The 21,865-nt window shown below is 39.9% G+C and overlaps 1 protein-coding gene across 3 annotated transcripts in view; it reads left to right on the plus strand.

Moving 5' to 3' along the window:
* Positions 1-21,648, plus strand: part of UBP1 (upstream binding protein 1) — a 36,434-nt gene extending 14,786 nt beyond the window's left edge. Inside the window, exons 6-16 of one of the 3 annotated variants that reach the window (XM_089532723.1) lie at positions 1,474-1,626; positions 1,866-1,976; positions 2,484-2,591; positions 9,534-9,637; positions 10,399-10,453; positions 10,573-10,666; positions 14,467-14,557; positions 15,237-15,349; positions 17,436-17,578; positions 18,653-18,704; positions 19,975-21,648. In XM_089532723.1, the coding sequence (XP_089388849.1) occupies positions 1,474-1,626; positions 1,866-1,976; positions 2,484-2,591; positions 9,534-9,637; positions 10,399-10,453; positions 10,573-10,666; positions 14,467-14,557; positions 15,237-15,349; positions 17,436-17,578; positions 18,653-18,704; positions 19,975-20,012 (1,062 nt within the window). In that variant the 3' untranslated portion in view covers positions 20,013-21,648. Of the gene's footprint in view, positions 1-1,473; positions 1,627-1,865; positions 1,977-2,483; positions 2,592-9,533; positions 9,638-10,398; positions 10,454-10,572; positions 10,667-14,466; positions 14,558-14,735; positions 14,866-15,236; positions 15,350-17,435; positions 17,579-18,652; positions 18,705-19,974 lie in introns of those variants that run through there. The other 2 variants (XM_089532724.1, XM_089532725.1) reach the window with 2 other exon arrangements.
* Positions 21,649-21,865: the final 217 nt, after the last annotated feature.

The raw sequence follows: 21,865 nt of genomic DNA on the forward strand, positions 1-21,865 counted from the left end.
CCATACAGACTGCCCAAATAGAGCTGCTTCGGGTCACTTTGGAGGTATGCTGTTTCAATGATGCATGTGTCCTAAGAGTCCGGAAGCTGCATCAAAGCTACACTCCAGTCATTAGCACTGAATCGTGACATTGGTGCAGTTTCCGGACTCTTAGGACGCATGCATCATTTAAACAGCATACCTCCAAAGTGACCCGAAGCAGCTTTATTTTGGCCTGTCTGTATGGGGTCTTTTACTATTAAATTTATTCCTGTAATGAATTCCATAAGAATTCCTTCTCATATGGAATTCTTATCTGTTCTGCTTCTGCTTTTGAGGGTTTGAAGTTTATGCTGGGCCAAATGGACAGAAGAGTCATACTGCAGGTTTACCACCCCACTGACCAGTTGTCTCCTTACTTGAGCTGGCCAAGATGATTTTGAGATAGTGCTGGAGAATCCTAGTACTGTTGCTTTGGGAGACTTCAACATCCACAACAAGCCTCTCTTGATAGGGCTCACTTAGGACTTCATGGCAACCATGAGTTGGCAACCATGGTCATGTGTCAGTACATTGTTACATTGGAAAAGACATGTCATAAACATGAATATCATTTCCATCTGCATGCTGGGAACATGCTGATAACACTCAGCTCTAGTTCTCTCAGTCAGCTGGGGCCATACAGGTGCTGAACAGGCTCGGAAAGGGCCAGTAAACTGAAGCTGAATCCCAATATGATGGCGACCCTGTAGATTGGTATTTCGCAGGCCTGGAGACTGGGAAAGCAGCTGATCCTGGATTGGGTTGCATTTTCCCTGAGGGAGCTAATGCATAACTTGGGAGTACATTTAGATCCATCTGTTGTCATTGGAGGCCCAGGGTGATTCTGTAGTTCAGAGTATGTAGGCCCAGCTTCAACTGGTTTACCAGCTGTAGGCTTTCTTGGACAAAATAATCTGGCCACAGTAGTTCAGACACTAGTAACTTCTCAGTTAGACCACTGCACTGCACATGATGCTGCCCTTGAGGATGTGGCTAGTGAAACATGTGGCTAGTGAAACATGCCAATACTGCTGACAGGAACATATTTCCAGTTTTTAAGGAATTGTACAGGCTGTCAATAAGTTTCCAGTCTAAATTAGAGGTGCTAGTAATGACATTCAAAACCCTAAATGGTCAAGACAGGAATGGGCAACTGTCGGAAGCTGAGGCATGAACCCCCAAGAGACTTTGAAGTTCACCTTAAAGTAAGGTTTTTGTTTATTGTTCCCAAATCCCCCCATACAAACTCTAAGGCATGGAGATATTTTCACCATGTTTTCTTTGCAGGGATGGTGGTGGTGGTGGACAGTTTTAGGCTCAGGAGAGGCTTTATAAAAATTACATGACTCAGTACTGTGGAATTGAGGCTGTGGCACCAGAGCTCTCTGACAAAGAAGGCTAAATGTCTCACAAAACTACAATCCTCAGAATTCCATGTTTCATATTTTTCAGGTACATTGTATCAGCACTGAATTTACACCTCGTAAACATGGAGGCGAAAAAGGAGTTCCTTTTAGAATTCAGGTTGACACTTTTAAACAGGCAGAAAATGGAGAATATACTGATCATCTCCATTCAGCCAGCTGTCAGATCAAAGTTTTTAAGGTAAGAGATATAGGTACCACAGTGTGGAAATAGTGTTTTAAATGTTGAATTATGTATTTCTCCCAGTACTGACATTCAAGGCAGCTTAACAAAATTAAAACAGGACAAGTAAAAATGAATATAAATAAAAATATTTAAATTGTTTTGTTATAGATCTTAGTGGTATAGAAGAGGAGCTTGTAGAATTGTAGTTACTTTTAACAAACATCTACAAACATGATTTGTGTATAACTTTTTAGCCAAAAGGGGCAGACAGAAAACAGAAAACAGACAGAGAAAAGATGGAGAAACGAACTGCCCATGAAAAAGAAAAGTATCAGCCGTCATACGACACTACAATTCTCACAGAGGTAATAATATGTAAATGTATTCATTTGCAGATAAATTATTTAAAAATGTGCATGGCATTCTTTAAAGTAAGTAGTGAGTTAGTCTCAAAGGGTGGGCAAAAGCTAAATATATCTAAAAGTTAGCTTTTTATTGATGTATTTGACCAAGAAACAAACGTCTGTAAGATTTAGGATGAAGTAGAAATACTTTATCAAAACATTTAGTATTAAAACATTTAATATTACTCAAGGGAATTTAATGTACATGTCTAAAAATCCTTCAGTGCCCAAGGAAAAAAACTGTTTTAAGATTTGTTTTATTCTTGTACAGTTTGGGCTCACAGGTGTATTTTAGAGATTATTGATTTTTGTGGCAGAGCCTCACTGGGCTTTTGTATTTCTTTTTATTTAAACACCAGTGAGTTTTCTATTGCTTTCTAAAGATTGCAGAAGTTTTTAAAAGGCTTTAAAAATTTTCCTCACTGTATAGTGAAAAGAAATTGATCCACATCTTTGGTGTTTGTCCAGATGAGGCTTGAGCCTATATTTGAAGATGCAGTTGAACATGAGCAGAAAAAGTCCAGCAAGCGGACTTTGCCAGCAGACTACGGTGATTCTCTGGCAAAGCGAGGCAGTGTAAGGGACTTCTGCTTACTTTTCATTGTGCAAGTTATCTTGTGCAGTGTTAGATATAGGACCAATTTCTATCATTGAAGATAAAAAAAACAAAGGTTTTGCCTTCCTTGGCTTAATTTCAATCATTTTTGCTACCCACAAATTACTTCATGCTTGTATCTTAGTGAGAAATGCTTCCTAAATCTAACACATAAGTAAAATGTTAGCAGGCCTGTGAGTCCTGTTAAAATCAAGAGCTTCAATTTACACATGAAATGGCTGTATTGAATAGCTGTGTTCTTGAAAGCTGCTTTCTGTGCAATTAATGGAATGAGAAGTAGAAATTTTATTAAACTGAGGTGTGTTTCTCTTTATTTCCACTTATATGTTTCCGTAGACAGCAGTTTTTCTTCACCTTGTGTTTGGTCAGATTATGCATATTATTATGTAGTTATTCAGAAAGCTGCTTTTCTGTTTCCCACCTTTGTATTCTTTTTCAATGGTACAAGTTAAATATTATTAATTTTAACTTAGACTGACTGTGTATTTGCTTCAGTGACTGGTGCTAGAATCCTATCAGTCACCTGTAGGATGCTACTTGGCAGTACTTGGTGTATGTTGTATTGGTAGTTTTTTGTTTTTAAACAACTCAGAATGTGCTTTTAAAAATCACCATTTTTTTTTAGTGGACTTCAAGTTAGTCTTATTGTCTGAAATAGTGAGGAACCTTCCTTTTCTAGTCAGATTCAAACATGTAAGTCATTTAACAACAAGATGAATCAGTTCATGTAATTTTTGGACTTGTGCCCAGTGTACATCTGCGGATTTAGCAGTGCAAGGAATTTCCCTTGTCATTGCTACCCAGAGTCAGCAAAACCCACAAATAGGAAATGATTGGCTCTGTAGAACCTCATCACTGGTAGAGGCAAGTTGATGAGAATACTTGTCTTTATTTTACAGTATGCCCGCGCCATACATGGCTTTAAGCTTACACGTATGGCAAGCTGTGGAGGAAAAAAAACACCGTGCACAAGAATGTGCCACCATAGCAAATAAAGAGATTTAACCTTATGCAATTTTCCCCATATGCAGGGGTGTCTGGAACAGATCCCCTGCGTATAGGAAGGGGCCACTATATTTATCTTCCATCTTTCTTCCAGTATGAAACTAAGGTGCAGAGCAGACGGACAGGAAGGAGCGGCCTCTGGCTGCGAACAGACTGGGACCACAGTGACAGTGGGCCACTGCCACAAGCTGCTTGGCCAAGAACTAGATTATTCCAGATCCTTTTTTGTTCCAGTTCTTCTGACCAGAGCATGGCATTGGAGTGGATTCTGGCCACTTTGGGGGCATGCATCATCAACGCCACACCCCTAAAGCTGCAAGAAGCTGCTTCCTTTGGCTCATGTATCCTGGGCCTAAGATGGCATGTGCTAAGGCACTATAACCAGATCAGACAATCTCCAGAAACAGACACAGCTAATTTTAAGTGTACAAGTATACTCGTAGCCAGCTCTGAATCCTAGACATCCAGTAATCTACCCAAACTGCAAACTGGAGGTCTTCAAGGGAAATGTAACTCTATCGTGCAGAGGATGAGTCCTCGTTTCCTGATGACCAGGAACACTTCTGTCTTCTTTGGAATGTGCTTTAGTTTGTTCACCTTCATCCAGTAACACAGAACAAGCAGGACCATTACACTTGTATCAACTATAGCATGAAAGTTAGAGTGAATCAGAGTGGTTTACTCGTGGAATGTTCTGTACATTCTTCTGTAACATGGTCTTCATTCTGTTTTTGAGGGGCAGAATGTCCTTGAACACTTGTCACAGTTCCACTGTTTGACTATGCAGATACATCGATGGCAGAGAACAATAACTTCAAGAGTAGGCATTCCAGTGGAGTCCAGCCTGTGTCCGGTTGGACCTATTCCAAGTGCTGTAGTCTTTGCTACACTCATTTCATTGCCACTAGCTCTCTAGTAAGTCAGGGCAAATGTTTGGCTCTACTGTAGAGTGAGAGGATATATTTTATAGCACCAGCCAGCAAAAAGTCCTTAATATTCTGGAATGATCTATTAAGTTCTCACACCATCTGAAATGCTTAGTAAAGGTCTTTAAAATTCAGGAGTGATCTAAAAGTTGAATAAAATGTATTATGTGCAAAGTAAAGAAAAACTGGAAAATTCTCAGAGAATAATCTTTGAAAGAATATCCTGGTTCTTGGAGAATATTCTTATGTCACTTTTTCTAGCTGCCCTAACTAGTAGTGAAGAGTGCTGGTAATAATAATAAAAATAAAAATTATTTGTATCCAACTTCTCCAGAAGACCGAAGTGGCTAACACTAAAAACATCCCTAAAATACAGTAATCACTTGCTACCATTGTATCCCAAACCCTCCCTAACCCTTCCATCCACAATAAAATACAATTAATTTATTAAGCAATTATTAAATAATTATTTAAAATGTTACTAAAATATTAATTTGGGAAGGCTTACTGGAAGAAATATGTCTTGATTGCCTTTTTAAAGCAATCCAGACTAGTAATACATTGAATCTCCTCCAGCAGGCTATTCCATCATTTGGGAGTGGCAGAAGAAAAGGTCCTCTGAGTAACTGTAGCCAGCCTAGTTTTAGCTGGCTGCAGTAGATTTTTATTAGAGGACCTCAATGTGCATGGCGGATTATTTGGGAGAAGGCGATCCCATAAGTAGGCTGGACCTAAGCCATGAAGGGTTTTAAAGGTTATAACCAACACCTTGTACTGTGCCCAGAAATTAATAGGCAGCCAATGAAGAGACTTTAATATAGTATAATATGGTTACCTCTAGATTTCCCAGTGCCAATTTTGCCAACTTGGGCTGCCATATTTTGAATTAGTTGAAGTTTCTGGACTAGGTGCAAGGGTAGCCCTATGTAGAGCGCATTGCAGAAGTCATGTCAAGGTTACCAATGCATGTACCATAGTTTTTAGGTCCTCCGATTCTAGGAAGGGACGTAGTTGGCATATTAACCGAAGCTGATGACAGGCACTCCTGGCCGTTGCATTAGTCTGGGCTGACATCTGGAGCGACGGATCCAGGAGCACCCCCAAACTAAGAACACAGTCCTTTAGGGGAAGTGTGACCAGTTGACAAACCTCCAAACTTGTATTAGCACCCCCAACTACGAGCATCTCCTTCTTATCTGTATTCAGTTTCAATCTGTTTTTCCTCATCCAGCCCATTACTGCCTCAGGACATTCATTCAGAGGGAGATGCCTTCCTTAGATGAAGCTTTGGTCCAGGACATGGAGAGATATAATTGGGTTTCATCAGCGTATTGATAACACCCTGCCCCATGCCTCTGGATGATCTTCCCCAGTGCTTTCATTTAGATATTAAATAGCATTGGGGACAGAATGGAACCCTGAGGGATGCCAAATTTAAGCTCTCTTTTAAAGGAGCTGCTGTCCCCAAGCATCACCATCTGGAATCTACCCAAGAGATAGGGCCATAATCACTGTAATGCAGTGCCCCCAGTGCCCAATTTTCTCAGGCGTTCCAGAAGGATGCCATGGTTGATGGTATTGAAAGCTGCTGAGAGGTCCAAGAGCACCAATAGGGTCACACTTCCCCCATCGATGCTCAAGGGAAGATCATCTACTAAGACAGTGGTTCCCAACCTTTCTAATGCCGTGACCCCTTGTGGCCGGAAACCCCACCCCTTCCAGCCAGTGGCCTCGCTGATTGGTGGGGGGGGGGGGGGGAAGTGGCGAGACTTCTGGCTGCCTACAAGTCCCAGTGTCCTTTGCCACTGGAAGTCCCACCCCTTCTTCCAGCCAGCAGCCTCTCTGATTGGTTGCGAGGCTGAGAAAGGGCGGGACTTCCAGCTGCAGCTCTGCCATGCAAGGCTGAAGCCCTGTGCGATCGAGTTGGCAGCAGGCCAGAAGAGGCCTGGCCGTCAAGGAGGAGGAGGGGTGGACCCAAACTGAGCAATCCCTGTGGAAGGGTTGTTCAACCCCCAAAGGTTGGGAACCGCTGTACTAAGGCAACCATGGCAGTCTCAACTCTGTGTCCTGCCCTGAAGCCAGTTTCCCAACCTTTAGTCCTCCAGATGATTCCCAACCTTTAGTCCTCCAGATGATTTGACCTTCAGCTGCCATGATTCCTGACCATTGGCCATATTGGCTGGAACTTCTGTGAGCTGAAGTCCAAAATGAATGGAGGACCAAAGGTTGGGAACTACTGGTCTAGATAATCTGTTTCACCCAAGACCGCTTGGAGTTGAAGAGTAACAGCTCTCAATTACCTTGCTTAGAAATGGGAGATGTGAGACCAGTCTATAATTGTCCATGTCCAATGGCTCTAAGGAGGGCTTTTACTGAAGCGGCCATACCATCGTTTCTTTTAAACAAGGTGGCTTGTCCACATCCTCAGTACTCACAGATTCAAACTGATCCAGTATGATCCTATTCACGGAGTCACTGGACACCTCACCTATAATTTCTGCAATAATACCAGTGTCCAAGTTGGCTCTTATCAGAGAGATTTTATCTGTGAAATGATAGTTGAAAGCATGACAGTGAGCTGTAATAGGTTCTCTTAATGGATTCTGAGGGGTGGGTACCTGAGTCTGGTCCCTTGCCACCCTAAATAGTTCAACTGGACAAGAATTCGCAGACGCAATACATGCAGAGAAGAAAATCTTTTTCACTGCACGTATTGCCACTCTGTAGGAATCAAGAAATTCTCCATGGTGTGTCTTGTCAGACAAGAGTTAGGTTTTCCTCCAGTGACACTCTAGTCATCCTTCCCACTTCATTTTCCTGAGATCTTCGATGTACCATTGGTTATGATTAGAAGTGGGTCAGAAAGGACACTTAGGAGCGATCGTGCCGATGGCCCTAGTAAGATTATGATTCCAGGCATTAACCAGGGTCTCAACAGGATCACTGGCGATACCAACCATAGATTCCTGTAAGGTTTTCTGGAATCTTTCAGGATCCATCAGCCTTCAAGGGCAGACCATTTTAATAGGTCCTCCACCCCTGTAGGGGTGGAGAGTGGCTTTGAGTCCAACTTTGACCAGGAAATATTCTGTCCATGACAATGCGATGGTATTAATTACCTCCCCCCACGCCTGTACCTGCTCCGTACTACAGACTGCATCAAGGGTATAACCTGCACAATGTGTAGGGTCAGATTTTTTTAATTGCTTGACCTATTAATAAACACTCTTAAACAATGTCAGTTGTCTTAAGAGCTCTACAGCAGTAAGATACATAGAAATGCTTCTTCTCATCCCCCATTACCTGTGAAGTAGAATCAGAGTTCATCTTGCCATAGTTGGTTGGTAGATGAGAGTCAGAAGCTCACATTTTGCTTGGAAGTGCTGAAGCCCCATTAGTTTTCTCTGAGTCTTGAAGCCCCATTAGTTTTCTCTTCTAGATTGAGTTTACAGAGTTAAATCCAAATCCAACTGCTAGTTCTGAGTAGAATCTACCAAGTTCTTATTGATTAAATGGATGTACTCTGGTTGGGATTAACAACTAGATTTAGGTGAAATTGTTTGCTGTCTTTCTTTAAGGAATTTGTTGCCTTGTGGCTGGTTGTATTAAGAAGAAATCTGTTAGAATCACTAGAAAAAAAGTTACGACTAATTGACAACCCATTGATTTCAAATGGTTTGCTCTACGCATAAATCAAATCCACATATTTAGAATAAAACACTTGAGCTCTGACTTTCCTTACTGCTACAGAAGAGATGGTTAAGAGGTGATATGATAGCCCCATTTAAGTGTTTGAAGTTGTGTCATATTGAGGATGGTGCAAGCTTATTTTCTGCTGCTCCAGAGAATAGGACACAGAACAATGGATGCAAGCTACAAGAAAAGATATTTCACCTAAGCATTAGGAGGAACTTTCAGACAGTAAAAGCTGTTTGACAGTGGAACGCACTTTCTCAGAGTGTGGTGCAGTCTCCTTCTCTGGAGGATTTTAAACAGGCTGGATGGCCATCTGTCAGGGATGCTTTGATAGTGTATTCCTGCATGGCAGGGGTTGAATTGGATGGCCCATATGGTCTCTTCTGATTCTATGATTCTGCATTTTCAGGGTTCTCTTAAAAGGAGGCCTGTTTAAGGAAAGCCAGTATATATGTGTAGTTAGTCCATTATAGCCTTAGTTTTAGACAGTTCCTGTAAGCAGTAAGTCTTGAATTACCTTTACATAATAGGTCTTTAAAGATTGAACTTAGCTGGAAAAAATCAGTTTTGAATATATGTGGCGAATTAGAAATCAGGTTGCTTTCTGTTAGATCTCCTGTTAATTGGATTCTTATAAAATATATTGTATGTTTTCATTGTTAAATATTCTGTAATCACTCCTTGAAAGCTGAGTCAGTTTATGGGACATTTCGAAAGTACATTGGACAAATAAAATCAGCTCATTTAGTATGGAGTTCTGCATTAGTAGAAGGCAACAGATTACTGAATTTGACCCGATACAGATGGGCAAAAAGTGCTGTCATTGGGCCGAAATTAAAGCACGGGAGAGCGGAGTGACTGCACGCTCCTGAGCCCTACTACCCCATAATGGTGCGCCCCCATCTACATGGAGGCTGCCATGATAACGTACACACAGTGCAGCATGTGTACCTGCCATGAGCGGGTTCCCTTCCCAGAGGCCATAGCGTCTGATTGCTGCGGCCTCCATGTGGGGCAGAAAGGGGCAGCATCTCAGCGCTCCTTTCTGCCCTTCTTTATCGAGCCTTTGTATAAAACAAAACAAAACAAAAAAATTCAAAACCCTTAAATTCAGAGACTATTTTGAGTTGTATGCATGCATAGCAAATATATGATCATGTAATAAAATAAATGAAGTCAAGCATGTAGGGATAAGTTTTAAAAAATAAAAGGGGTGGTTCTGCAATGTGTTGCGCAACCTTAATGGTAAAATTGCTGTTTAATTTTCCTCTTTAGTGTTCCCCATGGCCTGATACACCTACTGCATTTGTGAACAGTAGTCCTACCCCAACTCCAGCGTTTACCTCTACTCCACATAGTACGTACAGTGTCCCAGACAGGTATGTTTCTCTTCTATATTCACATGTCATCTTAAAGCACAGTGTTGAATTCTTTTTCTGTAGCACAGTGGGGGCAGTGGCTCTCCCAGAACAGCCTCGGGGCCTGCATGAGCCCACAGACTGTATGTTCACCCTGCTTTAGGTGATGAATCTTTCTGTACAGAAAAACAGTGGAGACAAGTTAATTCTGTGAATGAATTCCTGGCTCTGTTTTGGAAAGGCTTTGGGAGCATTAGAAAATTAGCATAATTTCACACTGGATTATGAAATCAAAACAGCATATGCATAACAAGTCTAGCTATGCCTCATGATGAGAATCTCCTGTCTTCATTCTGGAAAACTAAGTCATAGAAAGATTATTTTTGAATAATCCACTCATCAGCCTGATTCATAATATAGAATAATCAAGGATGGTAGGAGTTGAAGTTGTAAACATCTGGAGAGAACTAGGCTGGAGGTATATCGGTGTGTCCTTTGAGCAAGAGTTTTTCTACAGTTGCCTCCAAATGACTGTTTGGTCTCTCCTGTGGCTTAGTGTGAGATGCGATAAGAATAAAAGATTTTCAGAACAGCACTTTGTCAAGGGACATAGTCTCTAATGGCAACTGTAACAACTAATTTTAAACGTATAAGAACTTCAAGCATAAGTTAGATTTTGCTGATAGAAACTGAGATCTGTCCCATTGGATCACGCTTTTGATTTTAAAAAATTAGAGCAAAATAATTTTGTGATCATCCTTTCTACACCCTTTCTTGCCTAGTAATTCATCATCTCCAAATCACCAAGGAGATGGAATTCCCCAAGCCTCTGGAGAGGTGAGTGTCATGCTACCCAGAAACCCTCATTTCATTTGTGGTGCTTTAAATATCCTATGATGGTGCCTTGTTTTATGAAAAATCTAGAGACATATAGTTGTCTTTTCTCTCTTTAACAGCACCTTCAACCATCAGCTACAATCCAAGAAACCCAACAATGGTTGCTTAAACATAGGTTTCCCACTTATACAAGGGTGTTTTCAAATTTCTCAGGTAGGTAATACAAATAATGTTTAATGACTGTCTTGTATTTGTTTAATTAGGTCAGCTTGTGTTTCTGTGAGACTTCATGTGTGTGTGATATATAGATTAGATATGTCTGCAATACATAGATTTAACACCTTACAATTTAAATCTTTTTGGCTGAAATCTAACATGAGTTCTTTTTTATCCTTGTGAATTAAAACAGCATCTATTCTTTTCATTGATGCATTTGTCTTTGCTGTATTTATAAAAATGTAAGAACCATTCTGTTGAATTGGTTGTTGTGTGTCTTCAAGTCATCTCTGATTTATAAGGACCTTAAGGTGACCCTACCATGGGTTGTTTTGTTTTTGTTTGTTTGGTTGGTTGGTTGGGGTTTTTTTGAGGGGGGGTTAAGATTTGTTCAGAGGAGGTTTACCATTGCCACTTTCTCCTGAGGCTGAGAACATCTGACTTGCCCAATGTCACCAAGTGGGTTTCATGGAGAAATGAAGAATTGAACCCTGGTTTCCAGAGCTGTAGTCCAGGACTTAAAACCACTACACCAAGCTGGCTCTTTGCTGAATTGGGTCTAGTAACAAGGTTTTAGGTGGCCTTAGAAACAAATTTTGAATAAATAACAATCCTTCATGAAATAGTGTAACCTCTTTTTACTGACCTGAATCAATTACTGATCTTATATTCAGTGACCCTGAGTTTCTAGAATTGCATGAGATACAGAAAATGTTCTGTCTTCACAGTGAATAATAAAACTGTCATGCCATCCTTCTCACTCACTCTGCATCATTTTTTTCTAATCTAAAAAACCTGATACACCTTCCTTTTGAAGGGAGTGTGCCCAAATGCATTCATCATTTTAGTTGTCCCTTTTTGCATCTCTTCTCTAAAAATAGCATATTTCAGATGGAATCACCCAAACGGCATTCCTCTTTGCATCATAGATATTAATATATCTCATCCCTGGAAGTCTTTATCTTCTGTTTTCTGATAATTTATAACCGTGGATTTTTCTCTTGTTGCCAGTGCAGATTGTGAGGATCACTGACCATGAGTCTAAACTTATTTGGACCTTATCAGTTTTGTAGTAAATATTTTCTATAATGTGAATCATGTTATAGTTAGATCAAATCATCTTTATCATTTCATTGCCCATTCAGCTTGAAGAGATCCTTTTGAATTCTGTTGACAGTTGCTCAAGTTTTTCTCTCCTGAATCTTGTGTCACATGTAAAAGTTGACTAGGTTAATGATTTATCTTTGTCTCCATGCCTTTTATATGAATGAGTCAATAGTTGTAGTCCCAAAACAATATATGCAGTTTGGTTGGAAAAATCACAATTTAGTATTCTCTTTAGATCTCAGAAATGTTTGGGGGGGGGGGGGGGTTACTACTGTACTTTTACCTAAATTGTACTCTGGATGATTGTGGGAATTGCAATCCATACTCAACAAGACTAGAAATAATTTTTCCAAACTCTGAGAATTCTGTTGTATCAAATCATCATCTGTTTTCTCCCTTATTTGTTGTTATTTGCTTGTATATGCTGCTATATTCTGAGTTGAGGGCTTCTGTGAATTCCTATTCATCAAATGCTATAAGCTGGACCATCAGTCTCCACCATTAATTGATTAAGCCTGTAGCTGGACACTGGCTATAGCAAATGTGAGATACTGTGGCTGTGTTGAAAACAATCAGCCCTTTTCACATGATATGGCCGAGTCTGTTAGTCTTTACTTAACTACCTCATTATTATGAGATAATGGGCCCTGGATATCTGCTGGAATTTGGTTCCAGGACCCCCTGTAGGTACCAAAATCCGTGGATGCTCGTCCCATTAAATACAGTGACATAGTAAAATGGTATCCCTTATATGAAGTGGCAAAAGCAGGGCTTGCTTTTTGGAATGTACGGGATATATTTTTAAAATGTATTCAAGCCGTGGGTGCTTGAATGTCTGGATAAAAAAAATCCATGGATATGTAGGGCTGACTGCAGCCTTTAGACAAACAGAAATCCAGCACTGATTTGTTTTAGAGAGGAGAGAGAAGGCAAAGAAGTTTCATTCTTAGGATGGGTTAAGTGGAGCGATCCACAAACCAAAATACTAAAACACAACTGTTCTCACAGGAAGTTAGCAGCGACAAGTAATAAACAGGCCAGAACTATGGAGGCTAACAATAAATAACCTGTGGAGGCTAACAATAAATACTTCCTTGCAGAATACCGAAACTGCAGACGTTTTAAGTGTAGGGTACCATTTACTTTAGTTTGTGGGCATCCTAGGTGAATCAAATAATATGCCAAGACTTTGAATGAAAGTAGACTTGTTAGTACTTTTGGCAGTGCTAGTGGCACTTCTTGGGTCCTGTTGAACGGAGAGGCTGCTGCTAGATGCATGACAACAGAGTTTAAGAAACCATTTTTCATTGAATTCCCTGAAGCCAACAGAGTTTGTCCCCCAGATCCAGACGACAGCCAAAGTCTGTAGATTTTTTCTCTATAATATCTCCAGAATCCGTCCATATCTCTCAGCTTCTACCGCAAAAACACTGGTCCATGCCCTAGTAGTCTCACAACTAGACTACTGTAACCTCCTCCTGGCAGGGCTTCCTCTCTCTCACCTCCACCCATTAATTTCTGTTCAGCATTCAGCTGCACGCATTATTTCGCTCACTCGCCGTTATGATCATGTCTCCCCTCTGTTGTCTTCCCTTCACTGGCTCCCTCTTCCTTTCCACATCAGGTACAAACTTTTGCTACTCACCTTTAAAGCCCTGCATGGGCTGGCCCCTCTTTATTTAACTGATCTTCTCTCTCCCTACATCCCTACTCGCACTCTCCGCTCTGGTAGCCAAAGTCTCCTCTCTCAACCCAGGATTTTCTCTGCCCCATCCTGGATCCGTCCCTTCTCTCTTGCTGCCCCTCATTCCTGGAACCTTCTTCCTCTGCATGCACGGCTCATCACTTCCCTAGCCAGTTTTAAGGCTGAGCTGAAAACCACATTGTTTAGGGAAGCGTTCTCAGGGAATTTGTGATTGTCATCTGGCTGATAATGTTTGATGTGATGTGATCGGTTTTTATATTTGATGTTTTTAATTTGTCTTTTCTTTTCTACATGGTAATTTTATCTATTCCTCTATTTAATTGTTATTATCTTAGAGTGTACGCCTTGGGCAGGCTTTTATATACTCCTTAATTTTACCGACTTTGTACAGTGCTGTATATAATTACAGCGCTCTAGAAATAAAGTTTAATAATAATAATAATAATAACAACAACAACAACAACAACAACAACAAGCAAAAACAGATGCTTGTCCATCCTTTTCATTTCAACTAAATAGTTTGGGAATGAAGTACTGAAGTATTACATTTGAATGCACTGCAAGCAGGAGTTGCATTACCTACCACCTTCCAGGAGGAGATAAGGAAAGACCACAATGTGCCATTTGTTTTAAAAAACCAATGCCTTCCATAATAAGCATGCATCTTACATTTCTTTTTCTGCATCTTACTGGATTGAGTATGGGTAAAACATCTCTAGTGTGTTCTGCTTTGCGTTATAGAATGCAGTGTGCTTTTACAGTATTGCCATTTAAAATGGAAAGAAGTTTTGAGTGTGTAGTCAAGAGGTTAGCTGAGTTTACTATTCCATAAAGCATAATGTAGTTAGGTTAGCAAGAGTTAAAGAGTATAATAATATGGGCAGAAATGTTGCCATAAATGTGGTCTGTCTGTGAATGGCAGCATTGCTTTTAAACATAGACTTGACATTCCAGTCTAGATATGCTGTTTTATATATTCTTGTAGGTGCTGATTTATTGAAGCTGACAAGAGAAGACCTAGTACAAATATGTGGTCCTGCTGATGGAATTCGGCTTTACAATGCACTTAAATCAAGGTAAATAGTATCCCGGTGTCAGTTCTCCTTCTGTCAGTTTTGTAAGCAAGTCTGTCTTAGACTAGAGGGATTTGGGAGATACTAATTTAGATTTTCGATTGGCATATGCCTGTGTGAGCTCATGCAGGAGTTGAAAGTACTATGCTCAAAAGAAGAATGTTTTGTTGTACACCTTCAGGGCAGGCCACAGATATGATGCAGGCACTGATGAGCTCAAAGGTAGACTGTAAGACTGGTAGCAATGCAGTTGGGCAGTACTGATTTCTTGAAGACGGATGGGTTTGTTGCCAAGAGACAAATCTTCTCATTTAGGTGAGCTAAATCCAACCTAAAGTTCTTGAGGTCATGGCTACTAAATATTAACAATTGCAGATTTCTAACTGTGAATTGAACTGGCATAAAAGATGATGTTAACTTGTTAATTTTGTTACTCCAGTAGTTATGTTACAGAATTGCACCATACACCAGTCGTGATTATTTTTATTTAAATTTGAAGTTTAATTCACCAGTATCTGTCTCAGTGGCTCTGAGATTAGTCATTAGACTAAACAATCTTTGGTAATTTGCATCAATTTTTAGTAGCTTATAAAGAAATAAAGAGTAGTGTTAATGTAACAAATCAAGAATGGATGTACATCCACTATACCCCATACAGGACTTCCTTGTCTTTACATTCCAGGTCTGTCAGGCCACGCCTAACAATCTATGTATGCCAGGAGCAGTCAAGAAATGCACAACTTGAAAGGCAGCAAGACTCAGGCAGTGGGGAAGGCAGAAATGGTGCAGTATTTGGTATGTTCTTATCTGTAATCTATACATTGGAGAAATTTAATGTATTTTTCACTGACAGCCATTTAGAAGCCATGTGATAAGCCAGAGTAATGCATATTCTCTGGATATTTATTGTTTGAACGTAATTGTGCCAGAGTCTGGAATGGGCAGGCAGGGCAGCCTCAGAAGTTTTGAAACTTCCATTTTGAAAAGGACAAAAGAGTTGAGGCACACAACTTTTACGCAGCTTTCAGCTTATACTGAAAGCCGCACAACGGGTTGCAATGGTGTGTGCATCTGTGGTGCGTGCACCGCGCCACACATCATGCGCGAGCCCTATTGTTTTCAATGGGGCGCAAGCATATGCACTATTTGCCTTATGCAGAGGGGTCCGGAACAGATCCCCCATGTAAGGCAAGAGCGCACTGTATTTGACTGATCCATATTACTGGAAGTACAATAGACTGTATAAACAATTTGCAAATCCCTCTCCCCATGAATAGTTTGAAAAGTTCTACTGAGAAATTATTAGTGCCCAGTATTCATAAACTAAGAACAGATTTGGCTAAGCTTGTAAAGTTCTCTTTTCAGTCTTGCTTCTCAAGTTCTGTCCTGTGCACCATCATTTTTTGAGCATGTCAGCATTGACAGTATGTACAAGGAGCAAGGGTGAACTGTGGCAAAATACGGTTCTGTTACCTTCTGAAGTGTCTGGTTCTCAAAAGGAGAGTGATCCACACTGATTTACTCCTAGTCTTAATGCACACAGTGCTCTTACTTCAGAATCTTTCTATGGCCATCAGTGTACACTGAATTGGAGATGTGGAAATCGTGTTAGTGTTCTCTGTTCGGCACTGTGGCAACTCTTTAGAACGGGTATGGGCAAAGTTTGGCCCACGGGTGTATAAATTTTTTTCTTGGTTCCAAATGCCCTCTACAGTGGTACCCCGGGTTACGAAAGTAATTCGTTCCGCCGCCGCTTTCGTAACCCGGAAACTTTCGCTAGCCGAAAAAGCCCATAGGCTTTAATAGCGAAAGCCGCGATTTCGTGCGAAATCGCGCCGAAAAGCACCAAAATTTCTTTCGCAACCTGGAAACAATTAATTAAGTGAATTTCTTTCGTAACCCGGAAATTTCGTAAGGCGGCGCATTCGTATCCCGGGGTACCACTGTATTGACATTTTTCACACATCCCTCCAAGCAGGCATTATAGGCCCAGGAGAAGCCTTTTTAAAAACAGGAAATGATTTCTGCTCACTTCCTGTTGTTAAAAAAGGACTTGACTGGGCTTAAAACTGGCCAAGGGGGACTAAAAACATGGTAAAAATGCTCCATAAACCCTCTAGAGGGAAATTGAGAGGGGTTGATTTGTGACGGGGGGGCAGACGAAGATACAACCCTCTAAGATCTCCTAATGCAGCCCTCTAGTATCCCACCAGAGTGGCTTAGAAGGAACACGTTGTCTCTTGGCCAACTCGGGCTTGTTTTGAAGAGGAGGTAATGTGGATTGAAATTCTGCATCCTTTTCTAATCAATATCATGCTTGAGGATGTATTCTATTTGGGAGACTGAGGCTGGCATCCAGTTACTGGCATACACAGTTATAAGTGTGCAGATGTCTTTTGGTTGTTGCAGACGTTGATATTCTCTTCCACCATTTGCTGCTACCAGAGCCCCTCCTCCCAAACTTCCCATTGAGCTCTGGCTCCCCCCCCCCCCCCAAGCCATTCTATTCCTGGTGGAGAGCTGGCTAGGAGAAGTTATTGAAGAAGCATCTGGCCAGGTACTTGCATCAGCTCAACAGTTGCAGGTGTGTGAGTGTTGAGTGACAGTTGTAGTGTAGTTGTGCATGCAGAACTATTCTCTACACTGCCATGGAAGATCTCAGTTTAAGACTCTTGCTCTTCAGTTAGGGAGAACATAGGACACAGATCTGTAGACTACACATTGTGAATACGAGCTTGCACAAATAATAAAATACTAGAAAGTTTGTTTCTGGTGGTCTGTACAACATAAATATTTTTGCTGAATGGGATCATTTTTAGAATTCCAGCAATCTTCACACATGAAAGAAATAAAGGAGTACTTAATTATCTTTTTGTTCTAGTTTATCATGCAATCTATTTGGAAGAAATGGCTGCCTCAGAAGTAACTCGCAAACTTGCACTGGTGTTCAATATTCCTTTGCATCAGATTAACCAGGTTTACAGACAGGGTCCTACCGGTATTCATATCCTTGTCAGCGATCAGGTAAATTTTATTTTTCTCCATAAAAGAATTCTTATTTTAAAATTAATTCTAAGTAGTACTTGAGATGTTAAGAAAAATATTCACATTTGTACTCCCTTAGTGGAGTGGTTATTACTGTTATGGCCAGGCCCAAGCAAAAAAAAAAAAAAGATATATGATTTCTCTTACAAAGTGAATTGGTGATAATGACATATCAGCAACCAAGAATTGTGAGCTCCTTCATTTCCTTGCCATGTTTAGTCTCTGAAATGTTTTGCTTTTCTTTCCCACTGGAAACTTCAAGCAGCTAGAGCATCAAATAATTACAATTGCTATAAACCACATAGTTTGTTCCTTTCTGCTGTTGTTACAGCAGAAATAGTATGAGACATAAAAATAGTACAACAAATATTTAATGCTACATGTAGTTTCTAAATATATCTCCCGGTAAATTGAAATGTTGTTTTTATGATGTTTGGGTGTATATTTAAGGAAAGCACTTTCAAATGCACACTTAAATGTGAAATGTGTCTTGGGGGTTCTTCTAATGACCACTAGTGCTATAATCCTTACTTGCTATGTTTCCAAATATTTAACATATAGTTTTTTGTTTGTAAAGGAAGCACCCATGTATATTTGTATTGCTTTATTTTGTTGACATGTGGTACATGTTGAAACATTAAGTATTTGCAGGGGAAAACTGCACATCTTATTAAAATAAAGAGCCCATACAGACAGGCCAAAATAAAGCTGCTTCGGGTCACTTTGGAGGAAGATGCGTGCATCCTAAGAAGCCAGAAGCCACGCCAAAGCCACACTCCAGTCTTAAGGACTGGAACGCAGCTTTGGCGCAGCTTCTGGCCTCTTCAGATGTGTGTGTCCTTTAAACAGCATACCTCTAAAGTGACCCGAATCAATTTATTTTGGCCTGCCTGTACGGGCCCATAGTTACAAAAATATTTTAAATCAGAAGAATCAGAATCGGTTGCTACTTGTGCAACAGACTCTCTGTGCCTGTGGTGACTTTCTGTATAATGTATGAAATTGTGGTACATAGCTGTCAACACTGTAAGATATCGCACTTTTTCTTCATAGATGGTTCAAAATTTTGAAGATGAGAGCTGCTTTTTAGTTACCACAATAAAAGGTATGTTGCTAATATGGAAGTCATAACAGCCTACAATGTTGATAATGATAATGGAGTGTCTGAAGGGGTAGGTTTCCCTTTTTTTTTACCACATCATATTTGGTGGGTTTTTTAAAAAGTTCCTTAAGTTGCATATAAGCTCATTAAGTTTTTAATTTTTGGCAATCAAGGTAAAGATAACCCCCTTTTAATGTTCAGAGGACAGTATATTGTGGTTCATCTGAAATGGAAACGCCACTTCTTCACTGCCTCACTAGACACCAAGGCTCACTTAGGCTTATCCTTATGGTGTTAAATCATTTTTAATGTGGTAGACAAACTTGTAAGGGATGCAGTGGCTCAGCATTTAAGACACTGACTGATGACTGCAAGGTCACCAGGTTGGCAGTTTGGGACCCAAGTGCCACGTGATGGAATGAGCCGCCACCACTAGTCCCAGCTTTGCCAATCCAGCAGTTCGAAAGCACATGAAAGTGCAAATAGATAAATAGGTACAACTTCAGAGGGAAGGTAATAGCGCTCCATGTAGTCATTCTGGCCATGTGACCACAGATTCATCTTTGACAACACTGGCTTCCTCGGCTTAGTAATGGAGACAGTCAGACACAACTAGACAATCACATCAAAGGGGAAACCTTTACCTTTAGACAAATTTGCAGACATTTTATTGTAATCCAGAAACTTGTGGTAGTTTAAAGGCACAGTGCATAAAAGTTTATGCCAAACAAAAACTTGCCAGTCTTCTGGTATCACAGTGGTTTTATTTTAGAAATGCTTAATTTAACAGAAAAAAAGGCCTTGCTTGGTCCAACCAGAGGGCTGTAAAGTTGCACATTTCCCCCCCCTTTGGCCAACTAGGTGCCTTTATGAAACAAAGGGGAAGGCTGTGAATGCCGAAAAATCCAAACGATCTCTCTCTTTTTTGTAATAGTAACCAGAGCTGTATGAAATATTCTAAGTGTGGTGACATCAAAGATGTGTATAAAACACATAATGACGTTGGCAGTTGTATTTTTGATGCCTTTCTCTTCAGCCTGCAACATGACTACACACTATTATGAAAGAGCAGAAGGGCATAATGGGCTACAAGTGGTAAGGAAAACAGAAAACAAAACAAAAAGCCAAAACACCTTCCTAGTATATCTTGTAGAATCCTGCTGTGGAGCCAACTGATAATAAAATAGAAATGGTGTTTTGTACTGACTACTGTCTACTTTTTTCATTTAAACAAAGAGACTCCTTTTTTAATTGGTCATGTTTTCTTTTACAGCTGAAAATGGCGAAGGCTTCCATATAATTTTGAAATGATATATTGCCATATGTATAATGGACTGACACTCCAGTATAGAATGAAGTCATACTCAAGAATGACAAATAACATCAAGTCTCTTCAGGGATCTGACTTCACCATATAGAATGTTTCATATTGAAAACACAAGATGACCTTTCCTAATGAGCTGTTTAGTAGATGAACTTATCACTGCCATAGCCAAATGTCCTCATAAGAGGTATAAATGCCGTAACAGTGTATTTACAGGCATGGAAAAAGCAAACATGTTTGCCCTTTTTTGGGGAAAAAAAATAAGGCAAGCTGTGGCCAGTAGATGCAGTTTCAAGAAGCAGTACTGCTTTCCTATTACACTGTATCCAGTTTGAATGTAAACCTATTCTGGGCATTTACCTTTCTGTGCCAGTTTGTCTCTTACTTGCTTGTATCTTTATGCTGATTTTATTTTTTGATGTTAGCAGAGCACATTGTAATTTGTGTGGAGACAAGTAGCAAAGAAGATAGTAATCAGGTTTGAGATCTTGAGAGTAAAGCTGTCAAAACAGCATCCTCTGTATAAATTGTGTATAAGTGTGAATGTAAGAAGTATACATGTCAGAGTTGGACTTCTTATTGAAGTCCTAGCCAGACAAAAATTAAGCATGCAGCAGAATGCATTACTATTAATACCTAATTAAGGGGAATAGACAAAATCCTGTGAGGTACAATAAATTGCTTTGCAGTAGATTCATTGGAAAAAACCTGGCTATGCATCATGTTTCCTGAATGAAGCACTCCTGCAATTCAGTGGGGTTTTTAACTACATTCCTCCTTATGGAGAAAAAGGGAATGTCACTGTCAACAAGAGACAGTTTTGTAGAATCAACCTGTAAAATGGTTTCAGCACTAAAACCCAAATTGTTTTCTCCTTAGGGTGCAGACTATTTTCCCACGTGTTAACTGTTCTTTTTCTCTGTCATATGGAAAGAACTTAATTACAGTGCCTCTTCCATAAAATACTTGACTAGCAGTTGCACAACTTAATGGATGAATTGCAAAAAAAGGTCCCTAAATATTACCTGACTGTCAGTGAAAATACACATGTCTGTTCTGGATTATGTATTAAAACAGGTATTCAGGGGAGAGTACAACATGAAACGCAGGTTTTTCCACCTTCACATTATGTGGACTTGCCATTTTATCAAATAGCTTAAATCTTATATAATGTAACGTTTTAGGGGAAAACAAAGCAAATGTCAAACATTTTTAATTCATTCCCTGGTTAAATTATGCCTAGGCGAAGTGCTTAGAGTCTAATTGTAATGAAAAAAATAGTTTAATTAGACATTATGGTGAGTGATTGCTTCCTCCTCCCATGACGTGGACTATTTTGCGCTGATGGGAAGGGAGATGGAGCTTGTAAGCTTAAACAGTTTGGGGTTGTTCTTGCAGATAAATTATTTTTGATTGTTCTTTGAGTGTCTTCAGTTGACTTGATGTGTCATTTCAGCACCATTTTGCAAAATTGTGAAAAATCTTGAAGCAGTTCAAAAATGTTACTAAATGCTGTACAGTAGTTTGGTTCACTTGGATTTAATTAATGGCACCAGCAAATTGCTTTTTTGTTTTTAAATAAGATGTATACATTTCAATTTCAGTAAAAACATTTTCCAATAATTTTGTAAGTATTTTTCCTTAAGTTTATTTTCACATTATCTACAAATCAGAAAAGCACAAAATACTGAGGTATTGCAAAAAGAAATGTTCCTTTCTTTCCAGTTATGCTTTATGAAACTATTAGTAGTGTGGACATTAGTTGAAATAGAGGAATGATACAATGGATTGTAACCACTTGCCTATTTTATTAACATATTCTTGAAACCAGTCTAAATAG

This window comes from Sceloporus occidentalis, unplaced genomic scaffold (assembly GCF_023333645.1).
Source record: "Sceloporus occidentalis isolate IW3139 unplaced genomic scaffold, rSceOcc1.0.p SCAF_7, whole genome shotgun sequence".
Taxonomy (NCBI): Eukaryota; Metazoa; Chordata; class Lepidosauria; order Squamata; family Phrynosomatidae; genus Sceloporus; species Sceloporus occidentalis.